This window comes from Mycetomoellerius zeteki, unplaced genomic scaffold (assembly GCF_001594055.1).
Source record: "Mycetomoellerius zeteki isolate Tzet28-1 unplaced genomic scaffold, Tzet1.0 scaffold85, whole genome shotgun sequence".
Lineage (NCBI taxonomy): Eukaryota > Metazoa > Arthropoda > Insecta > Hymenoptera > Formicidae > Mycetomoellerius > Mycetomoellerius zeteki.
In genome coordinates this window covers 1,114,068-1,126,389 of record NW_017257883.1, presented here as the reverse complement: position 1 = coordinate 1,126,389, position 12,322 = coordinate 1,114,068, and the positions used below count along the sequence as shown (strand labels likewise).

Sequence of the window (12,322 nt, the reverse complement as noted above, 5' to 3'; positions counted from 1 at the left end):
TACAGTCACTGCGATGAGGAATGACAGCGGGCGTAAGCACAACGCCGAATACCACGTTTGAAACAAATCGAAGTTATTACGCATTGAATAAAATACGCTCTTTTATAATTTTATGAAATGGACTCTGTTTATGTGGAATATATCGGAATTATAAATCTCATCTTGATACTAGATTAATGATTCGCTGATTTTTCACAATTTTTTTTTCATTAAATTGAATTATATACACAGAAAGATTTCGTTTGAAACAAAATTTTAACTAGATACAAATCTGAAAGTAATATTTTTTTAATCATCATCAGAATAATTATGTAGAACGCAAACTGGTTGCTTGATATTTACAAAATTATTTTGATGGTTTAACAAAATTATTTTTAGATCACAATCTAGTTAAATTTTTAAAGATACTTTAGTAAAATATCGCTCTTTCTGTACAGTTTTTGCATATGAATCACCTGTACGTATGAAAATCATTTAAAAATATGCTTTTAAAATTTTTTGGTGTTGCCAAAAGCTTCTTTCAAAACACGCTTTCAGTGGATGGATTTGTTTAATAAAAAAAGCAGAATGCGGTGACATAACGATATATATACCGTAGATTTTATTTCTATTGGTTTCAATTCATAAGTAATATGAATGGGTAAAATTTATAAAAACTACGTACGTTGAACAACATTCAAAACTGGTTTTTTTTCCCGTTCTGTTGCAGGAAGTACAGATGTTACCGGTGTATTGTGATGCATGCGCAACATGCCAACGTTCTGCAATACAAAGAAAGTAAGATATCGCTAATTATTAAGATTTTTAAATGACATTCTGCTCTTTAAAGAATGTTTAGCTTTTAGCGTCGTAAAAACTTATGACTCACTGAATCTTGTTATAATCTTTTGTCTTCTTTATGCTTGATAAAATATCATCTTATGGTACATTGTGTTGTTATTTTTACGTTCTTCTTTCTTCTTATCTAGTTTCTTTTTCTTCCCTTCCTTTTCTTAAAAGAAACTTAATTATTATAACAGAACAGAACAAAAATCGCTATCTGTTTTTACCTACGTCCTCGTTTCTTTCTTAATTGTTTTGCCCTCAGTACAGTTTTCCTTTTCTTATATCTTAATTTGCTCGGAATTTTACTTTGACTGGAAAACAAAATAAACACAATATATGTTTCATCATTCTAATCATCGCATTTACAAGGAACGGTGATGCAACGTTACGTTTTGCTGTTGTTATTAGCTTATTGCACGAGCGATTCACCGGAACCAAGTCTGCTGACCCAATGCGGCACGTTGACCAGCGACGCCACTCTGGTCTCTCTGTTTCGCTCCAATGCAGCGCCGCTGCCCTGTCCCATTAAGGGTCCCCTGGAGTTCACATACAGCCAGGGCGAGGGCGAGTGCAATTCGCCGCGGTCACGGGCGGAAGCGTGCACGCAGGACTCACGTCTGCTCCTGCGTTACCAAGCGTGCGCCAACGTTCACTCGTCCGAAAGTGTGGGTCAGTACACTCCCCGTATCATTATGTTAACATGTGACAAACTCATTTTACACAGACGAATCAGATATCAATGGTGCGCGGCTAAATATGTCTATTTAATCTTTAGACATTTTTCTTTTTCTTTTTCTTTTTTTTTTTGCGATATTAAGGAGAATACTCAAATTTATGACTTAAATATCTAGGCATCCTGAAGAAATATAATACAAATAATTAGTTTGTGGATCGTGGAGTTTACAAAATCAATTGGGCAGCGAACGAAAAAATTTTGGCCATCTGTCTTATATACATTCTAGATAGACACATCATAGAATGTCCTAAAAATATACAAATATTTATAGAAAATATAGAACGTCTATGAACGTTGAATGTTCTAGAAATTCCGTCCGGTATAGGATATATCTTGTTTTATATTCTTTCTAGCTCAATGCTGACGATTATATAAATTTGATTACGGTGTTTTCCACGGTATCTTTGACACCATTCAACAAACAGGTACCATACAATAGATACCGCGTATAAAATAATATTATTATGCCAACATGCATTGTGCAATATCCATTTACATGGCAATTGTGTTATACCTGTTTACAAACGCTTGTAATTTGTCAAGTGAATACCTAAACAATTATGAATTATACAGCGTGTGCGAGTCCAATCACTGCCTAGTGACATTTTGTTATTGGTTCATAATTAATTCGTTGCAATCTACAGTTATAAAGCGCTCGCTGAGTGCTTCAATATACTGATGCAAATTTTGAAGTACGCGGATGTAAAGTTTCAATTCATAGCTTTATTGTCATCGAGTTTTTTCTCATTTACGTTTTTTTTTTTTTTACGAAATTTCAACATTTGATTTATTTTAAATTTTCTATCGATTTTTTATTGTAAAAAATGATTTATTTAAAAAACACAATAAAATGTGGCGAGAGGAGTAACAGCAGCCTCTAATTGTTGCGAACGGAGAAATATTGGAGGCTAATTCCAGTTATCGGAAACAAAATCGTATGATCAAATTATACGCGAAAGAAGTGTATTCAAACTCGTGGACTTGTCATGTCGTTAAGGTAGCAGAGGGCATTTCAGCGGGTAAAAAGGAATTATGACGTCGGCGGTGTTTCCGTGGTGACGTTAACATCCGCTTTGACATTAATTAACACGACGCGCAAGGCCTGTAACGGTCAATAAAGCTCGCGGCTTCGAAATGAATGATTAATGGCCTTGTCAATTACCATTTGTTGCTGGGCTTGTCCAAACGATTTTGCGCAATTATCATCGGCCCGTGCCCGATCGTCTATCTCGATACGCGGCGCGCGAATAAATGAATACACGGCGCTGCATCGTGCCACACACGTTCGCGGATCGCGTATGCGAACGGTATAATGCGTTTTCATGTGAACATTCATATATCGTTTACCCCCGTTTATAACTTCTGCAGATGGCTTTATCCGGGGACAACAGCGATAAACTTCTATTTACGAGTCTGTTACTAATAGGGTCGTATAGGCTGGAGAATCACGACCGAATTTTCGTTCGCTTTGATATATCTTTGCAAAAGCCGGTGTATCTCGTCTGTCAGCTGGTAACTTTAACACTCTGCAAGTTTATGTTTTCTGTAAAGCCCCGTAAAAGTATACATCACAACGATCGCGTACACATCAACGGCACCGTGTATTTCGGTAAAACAGGGGGGAGGGGAAAACAAAAAAAAAATAACGGTTATTATTGGATACATGCCAATTTGCAGTTGTAACGGTTTGTTTTTCTAGACGTAGAATTGGAGTGTCTGGCTCATTGGAGGGAGGGCAGCACAAATTACATGGTCGCGCGCTTGCACAGTGATCGTAACGATCGTAAAACAAGCGACGAAGAGAGCTACAGATGTTTTATTTACACAAATCCATCGAACAATACGTGGAACCTCGCGCAGAGCTCGGATGCCGCCTGCAACGGATTGATCAGCGTCACCGAGGCCGCCAGAACGTTCAAGATGACACAGAGTGAGTCCACCTGCATCTCTTCGCACTCTCTTTTAAAATCTCCGCGGGAATCTTTATATTTTCTAAGAAAACGTATATTTTTGACGGTTTAAGCGTACTTTAAATTATTTTAACATATCGCTCCTTTACTTTAAAAGTGGCACAATTAAAAATAAATGTGATTCTTTATTATTATTACCACAAATGAATTAGGATAGTTTTTTAAAGATTATGAGATAAAAGTGACATTTGATTATGTTAAAAATATATTCTTTAATATTATTTGATTATTCAATAATTTGATGTCAAGTTGAAAAATAGTTTTTCCACTTTTCTGGGAACTATTTTTTAAGTTGTGATACTTTTGAAGTATGAGAGCGATATTTTAACACTGAATTCGTAAAGATTAAATAAAAAAATAAAAATAAACTAATTTAACTTTATTAAATCATCACAATTTAAAAAGGATGGTTAAAAATAAATCGTCAAATCCAACAAGGATAATTTTTCAAGGATTGTAAAATGAAACTGATAAAAATAACATTTCATTTGCTAAAAATATAAGTATTATTTTATATTATTTGATTGTTCAATAATTTCTCTCAAGTTGAAAAATAGTTTTCTGGGAAATTATTGTTCAAGTTGTGATACTTTTGAAATAAGAGAATTATTTAACACTGGATTCGTAAAAATTAAATTTTAAAAAAATAGAAAGGGATCATTTGACTTCCTTGAATAACGTTCATCGCGATCGCTCGACACGAGCTGCGTTTCGATGTTCATCGCGCAACGCGTAAGATCGACCCTAACGATCGAAATTCCGCAAGGGGCTGTTAATCGATGGCAACGAGAGGCAACGGTAGTGGATCGGCGTCCATATACCCAGTACGAAAGCCGCCGTACGTGCGGAAGCCCCGAACCCCAAGAACGAGAGCACGTAAACTATGAGAGTGCCTGCGGACACCAGATCGGATTCTTGTCCGGCATACTAGCGTTGGCTCCGTCCGGTGGTCAACGCCAGGTACTTCGGGTATTCCACGGTATCGCATAGCTACACGTACCCTTGCCGGTTTGGGACGCTCTTGTCGCAGGATTCACGGTTAACCATATTGAGGGCGACGAACGGGCGGCTCCGATTTGATCCTCGGTCGAATAGCGCAATGTACATCGAGACGATTGGTATGGTTGAGTATTTATTGTGAAGAAGGATCTCCCCGTTATCGAATAAACCCATCGAATAGATTTTCAGTTTATCCGCTTTTGATTTTCGCTCGACACGCCCGGATTTTTTATTCGAGCGCGCGACGAATCTCGGATATGTTATTTTATTATTATCTCGTTATATTAATATATCGTTATTATTCGTCTATTATACGTCGTCAATCATAATCGACGGACATGTTATCGAGAAATGACAAAGCTATCGCTTAATATTTCGAAATTACGGCCACGACTGCTAGTGGAAATTCAACTCGAGCGTTAAGCAGCTTAAAAATTTTTCAGCGGCGCCCTTACCACGGCGTCGCGGATGTTTCGTTAACCCCCTACCCGGTACCGCGTTTCCATTTAAACTTTCCAGGAGGCAGATTAGCCCCGGGATCTCGAGCTACGCCGTGCTTCCCGCCCCGAAGTGCCCGCCCGTGGATGAAGAGAAGCGTTATTCGCCAACGCGCGATAAATTCTATCTGGCCGATATGTAAATTTCCTCCTTATTCTTTCTTATACCATTTCCTGTACATGCTTATAATCGGTTCGCAAGAATTGCATGTAAATACGGTGATTTCGAATGAGGTATAATTATTTAAGAAAATGATTAATATAAAAAGCGAAAGTAGCTAAATGTAAAGTTACAAAAGCCAAGGTAAACAAGCAAAAACAGATATATAAAGTTAATAAAACGTGTATATATTTAATAAAGTTAAACAAGCGGAACGTTTCGACTAACAAAGTTCTCCTCAGCCGTTACACAAATTTAAACAATTTAATACAATTGAAATAGTAAAAAGAAAATTCTTATATAAACATGATGTCATAGAAATATGTAACATACAATTCAAAATGTTAATATAATATAATAAATTAAATAAATTACAAACGTCAATTTCATTCACTTTCACGGTGTGAAAATAAAAGTGTATGAAAATGATTAATTAAAATATACCTTAATCTTAGTATACCTAATCCGTTTCATCAAAGGAAAAATATAGTTTTAAAGCGCAATCTGCGTTGCTTCGCGAAAATCCGCCGTGCATTAGGATCTTCTCGAGAAATATTGTGGTTAGAGCAAGAGGAGCAGAAAGCCAGAACAAGTATGCATAGTAACGGAAGAAATACAGTTATGCGAAAAACGTAGAATATCATCGCGCGATAGAAATACACATATCTATGAAATATCAGAATAGTAGTGAATTTTTAAAACAGTCATTTTATATTTTTTAACAGTTTTTTTAAATTTCGAAACATTTTTGCATATCCGTGTGCCTTTTACTATTTTTCGTATCGTTGAGTTTCATATCGTTTCTTTTCTCAAACAACTCTCCATTAGTGAGTAGTTTTTAAGAAAGTTTTTCTCATATCCCGTATTTCAGAAGCTAATTTTTTTTTGTCAAACGAGACGATTAAAAAATTGACTTTGGTATGTACAATTATATATATTTAGTGCCGACACTCCAAGGACCCTCGCAACGTTTTCCGTGGATAGTATTTTCATTTTAGATTGCCATTTTCAAATAACCGCCGCCGAAGCACTGTGGAATTGCAATCTTTTCGAGGTAATGCCATGGCATTACATGCGGTCTGACTGCAAAGGAAGATAAGAGGATGGACGTAATTTACTTTAAACAAAGCATACGTTTCTTTTTCCATTTCGCCACGGGCGTGACTCATTTTAATACGTATTTTGTTATACACAGCATACTTACATCGCAAGATTGCAGTAAAACATTAAAAAGAAGATTCATATTTCTTTTTCGCACTTAAATTTCAAATCGTTATGCTTGCAATAATTCATATCTATCGAGCACTTTGTTGAAAGTGCTTGTGATACAAAACCCACCGCACATTATTAAGTTTAACAAAACTAGTTTAATAATAAAACTAATTTTATTCTCTATCCTTTTACGCGAAAATTAATTTGCGTCGAACGAAAATCCGAAGCTCATTGATTAATATAAAATTATTCGTTATAAATTATATAACCTACATGCAAATGATTATAAATTTGAAAATTTCTCTGGCAAGATAGGAGAATTTTAATTAGATACAAACTACAGTGCGCAATTCTTTCCACGTATCATGTAAAAAAATATATACGCATAAGAAAATAATTATATCGCAGGAACGTAGATCGCATAATGAAACAATTACGCGGATCCTGCTTGTTTCTTTATCGCCATCGTTATGCCTCTCCCTTATCGTTCGCGGCGACGTACGCGATAAGCAGCGCAATTTCGGCGACCTATAGCGTTACAGCGCACGCATACACCCGATTGAATTATCGATTAGCTTTTAGTTGCACGCAGGCCGCTGTCGCAGTATACAGCACGCACGCAGCATACTTTGTCGCTCGTGCATTTTTAACGGTCCATTAATTCACAGTGCATGGTGATTGATGGCCGTGAGCAACCGACCATTGACAGGATAACTGTTCGCCGGCGACGGAGCTGTCGCGCGTTTATAGCAAATTATTTGCGTCAACGTAAACCGGTCGTTGCCAGCACGTGGCACCTTTATGCATTTATTTAATAATTTTCATACTCTTAATATAGTATATACAATACATTATTACAATTCATCGAATCTTTACTTTTTAATACTTTCACGAGCGATATGGCTACAATATTTTATTAGTAATAGCGAGAACAATTCCGAATCATTACTGCGACAATGACAATGCAATGCGTACATGAATTAACCGTTATAATGCAAAGCGCGTGCGCAGGTATATGTATGTGTGTTAATGAAGCTAATGAGTTGGTTAATATACATCACGTTCACGTATGACGTATGTCGCTCGCTTGTAATTACGCTAGTTACGAATATAACGTTGTTAAAAGTGTACTGTAATTAGCGCGGAATTATTCGGGACGTGGCCTGTCCTGTCGAATACCGGTCGATTTTATTTTTTCTTTTCTTTTTTTTCGACGGAATTCTTAGACGGAGCGTGCAAGAACCTGATAATGCGCAGGAAACAGTCGGCATGCCGTTGAAAACGAAGTTTACGGCGTAGGAAGAAGAGAGGTCAAAGTTTACTTATGCTGGATTATCTGCTCGAGGACCTCGTGAACTTAAAGAGTTGAGAACGAGCTTACAGTATATATTATGCATTTCGAGTTTGAAATAACTGCGTTAGGAGCGGAGTTACAGCCGTCTCTAAGAATAAAGCCGCAGCTATTTCTTGAAACGTAATTACATTTGAATTTAACAGTCGTCCGAATTTGCAATGTGGAGATGAAAATTATAGGAATTAAACTGTTGACGTTGCAGCGATAACCAACTTTACAATCTTGGGTTTCGGCTTTGAAAACACTAAAATATTTTCAATAATCGCAAATAGTAAAGGAGACAAAACTTCGCGGAATGCTGTTCAAATACAATTTTTCTGCGTTTTTAAATTTCAATTTAAATTTAACGTAATTGACAACGACGTCAATAAATGTATAAAGAAGCGTGCTCGCGAAGAAGAACGTCAAATATTTAGAACTCGCAAATAATTCCGATTCAATCTTCTGACACACAAAAAAGAATATCATGAATGCACATGTGAAATTTGCGTCGCGGAGAGAACATTTTGGCGACAAATAAGAGATCCTCTCTCCACAGCCATCTTTTCATGTTACAGAAAAGCCACCGCAGCGTTGCGCGTATCCGTCCTGGGTGGTGGCCGGTAAATCGTGGGTGGCTTTGGATCGAATGGCTTCCCGACTCCTGGCGTCGCCTTACAACCTCACGATCCTCGACCGAAACGAGACCCGCCTTATTTGCCATTCGGTTGTTACCATTGATGATCATCGCTATCACCATTCGATGCCAATCGATAGAGAGAATCAGAAGCAATTCGTCGCAAAGGCAACGCGGGATTGGTAAGTCTATTCATAGTATCTGTGTAGAGAAAAAGTTAGGAGAGTACGAGATAATGTGGTGATTCAAAACAGTTAGCAGAAATTGAAAAGGAAAATGGTAGAAGGTGCCTCGAACAGATTCTTTCACTCTTTCTTCCGTTCCGCGAATTGTGAGGGACATTATTAAAATGTCTACATTTTGCACGAAAAAGGAAGAAAACGTTCGTCTTCAGTCGACTAAGAATAATTTTGCAGTTTACGGGAACAGGAATAATTATCAGAGAGCGCATAATATAATAATCGCAAGCTTTCGCTTAGTGTGCTCATGTAAACAAACGATACAAACACAGGAAACTGTACTCTATATTTTTGTCTGTGCGGCACCACAGTATTTCCGGGATATATACATAGGTATATGTGTGTGTGCACCGAAATGTCAATATAGGTCCACCAGGTACTCTCATTAAAGCATTCGTGCGGGCGAGTTCGCGCGACGTAACGTATCGCTTTTAATCGCTCGTGTACGTGTACGAGAGGCTCGGTCCGATTATTCGCGCCCTACTGCCGCCGAGAGTACGATTCATCGTTAAAAGCTGAGATAAAAGTGCTTATTGGAACGTGTTTGTCGAACATATCCGCGGGAACACGCTAAAGTGTTTACTACTCGCCGGAGCACACTGGAAAGAATCGGTCCAGAAAACGCGAAGGCCGATCTGATGTTTTTCTTCGCCCATTCCGCAAAATTGAACCGTGTCCAAACATTCGTTGTTTGTTGAGCGAAGATAAATTTCTTACTCCGCTACTAAGTAAAGAGGGGATAATTGCCGAGAGGATCTAAAAAAAGTTTCCTTGATTGCAAAATCATTTCTTTTTTAATTGACTGCACAGAATTATGCAAGCTTAACCTTTAAATGAGTCTGGCCATATCACTCTAGGTATAGTTTGCTTTAAAACCGTATTCTCGGAAAGGAAAATAAAGAGTATTACTCAGATATCCAGTCGTAAAGAATTCATTATTTTTACATTCCTTTATTTTATAAGGATATAATTAATGTAAATTTAACTATAGCATAATATACTAGAAAAAATATAAATATATACAGAAAAAAAACTAAATTTTAATCAATATTTGTTTGAATAGTTCTAACAATAAGTAGGGGAGAGGTCTAAATCGGACCGTGTTCCAAATAGGACCTTTTTAATTGAAATGAATACAGGTTAAGCAGATTTGCATACTATTTATAATGTAAAATCCTTATAAGACACCGAATGTGATAGTAATTTGACAGTTCTCTGTCTTAACATTTATAATATAGAAGCAAATACGTATTTTCAGCCATTGTGCAAAAATTTTTTTAAAAAAGAAAATCCTTGTAAATCATTATTTAAAAAGTGTTAAAAATTTGAAAAGTAATTGATTTAAGATAATTAAAGAGTGTAGAATTAAAAAATATCAAGCATTTTGTGATTACTTTTGCGGTTTATTGTAAAATTTGTTCCAAAGTTCGAAAAGACCCGGCGTCCAAATCGGACAGTACAGTAGATAACTTATAGGCCTGGTTGTAGTACTGGTGATCGGCTGACCAGATCTGGTCCAAGGAATTAAATCAGTAAAATATCATGTGTCATCAGACTCAGATTAGTTGAGTTTTATTTATTTTAATTCTAATAATATAAACTGTCAGTAATTTTTTTCTGAAAAAATTTATATCTTTGACTGTCAAATTGCTCGTTTTTACTCAATATTAAGAAAAATACATTAAAATATTTTAAAATTCTATCTAAAAATCCATAAAAATAGGAGTTTTCGATATGAACTAGGGGATGGTCCGATTTGGAACCATTGGTTCGGACCGAAAGAAGCATTTTTATTAAATAAATATTTATTATAAATAAATATTTACTTAGTATTATTTAAAGAAATATGTATTTATATTTAATAAACCTTTTTCAGTGTAAAAAATTAAAATTTTTGTGAATATTTGAGCACTCCATCTATCAACTTAATAATAACTTTATTGATGTAACAATCAAGTAACAATAGAAGAGCAAGACGTAATAAATAAAGTTTCACAGTTAAAAAACGAGATATTAGCAATGTATTAATGCCTCTAAGAACCTAAATTTGAACAAAAAATAAAGGACAAGAATTACTTGCGTATTTTTAAATCACCTAGCTACTTAATAGTTAAATAATAATGAATTTTTGTGACTATCTAAATATTCATCATCTTCGTTATTATTCTTTAACATATATGCTTTAAATAATAACTAGGTACTCGAATAAGAAATACATGATTAGTAAAAATAATGCAAATTGACGGCGCGCTCAATAAAATGTGATTACATTCGGCAGACATACTGTTCTCTTCATTTATCCCGAAGAAACTCGGTCAGGCGTAACTTCTCAGCGATTAATATCCTCACTTAGGAAGGTTCCGAGAATAATGTCGCGGTACGGGCGCGACAGCTGCTCGAAGAATTCCTTTACTTAGATATCACGATATTAAGATGACGCGGAGCAGAAGGGAAGCAAGAAAAGAAAGAATTACTTTTCTCGCATTAAACGGCGTCTGATTGAGCGCAAAGCCTTACTACTTAGGTAGATCGTAAATAGTGTCATTTTAATTCATATTTTAATACTCTTGTATAAATTCATGTTAGTATGACGCTGCAATGAAAAGTATTACGTAAAATAATTGCCCCTTAAACATATCTCTAAGCGAAATTTAATATGAAATTTATCACGCGTTATATTTTTTACTGAACCGTTTTTAAAAACCACGTATTTCTTTTATCGTCACCTTAGAAAGATTTTTTTATGCCGTACCGAGAAACGTCGACAATAAAAAGCGACGTGCCATTTCTCCCGCTTACCTATCTTACATCTTGTTCTTCGTTCCAGGGGATTTTATTATCCGCGTTACAATTCTTTCAGTTTGATGCGCGGCGAATAATTACTACGGAAGATGGAAGGGGAGCATCGGCGTTAAGCGTTTACTACTTTTGCGAGCTAGGAGATTGAGTGCACGACACGAGAGAGGCGTAAAAAGAAAAAAAAAAACGTAATTCTCTCGTCGACTTATGCCCGCCGTGTCGTTCATCTCGTTTTCATCGTTTTTCGATTCACGTTTCTTTGCTAGCTCGCGCGAACAAGCGACTCGGACTTGGTTTTGTCTTGGGAACTTCAGCAAGAGTCGGTAACTTTCATAGTTTCAGTGTCATTCTTCATCGATTGACCGAACGTATGTTTCCGTTATTCGCGGAAACGTACGAAGGTGACAAACGTACGAATTTGACACTAAATTCTCGAAGAAACCAACCACGTGTCTCCCATTCACGGTACACGACACAGCTCCGATGAAAAAAGTTGAAATTACGACAGCGAATCGAGGACATCGATTGTCCACGTTTCCTTCTTTTCATTAAAGATCTGACGAGAGATATTCTTGAACTCAGTACCAAGTGATAGAAATTATAGTTAATCGCTTCCGCTACGTCAAAGCGATATCGCCCTGACGCGCCAGCTTGCGTCATTATTTAAATGTCTGAATGTTTGTCGGGCAAAGAAATAAGTGCATGACACGGTTGCTAATATTATGCCAGGGAAATAACCTACAATCTTCCCATCCATCGACCGCTGTTTCTGTGCCTTGCACGGAACGAACAGTCGAGTCTATATCGTGCACTTTCACGTAAGTGCTGAAGTCTTATAGACATCGTCGTATTATACTATTGCATAATATTAGGACAAACGAAAATAACGAGTAAGCATAGATCTTTTATTAACAG

General features: G+C 36.5%; 1 protein-coding gene across 1 annotated transcript in view; it reads left to right on the top strand.

Moving 5' to 3' along the window:
• LOC108730142 (uncharacterized) overlaps nt 1–12,322 on the top strand; it is a 120,755-nt gene that overhangs the window by 88,179 nt on the left and 20,254 nt on the right. Inside the window, exons 4-7 of the mRNA XM_018459645.1 lie at nt 710–777; nt 1,234–1,494; nt 3,261–3,491; nt 8,311–8,551. Of these exons, the coding sequence (XP_018315147.1) occupies nt 710–777; nt 1,234–1,494; nt 3,261–3,491; nt 8,311–8,551 (801 nt within the window). The remainder of the gene's footprint in view (nt 1–709; nt 778–1,233; nt 1,495–3,260; nt 3,492–8,310; nt 8,552–12,322) is intronic.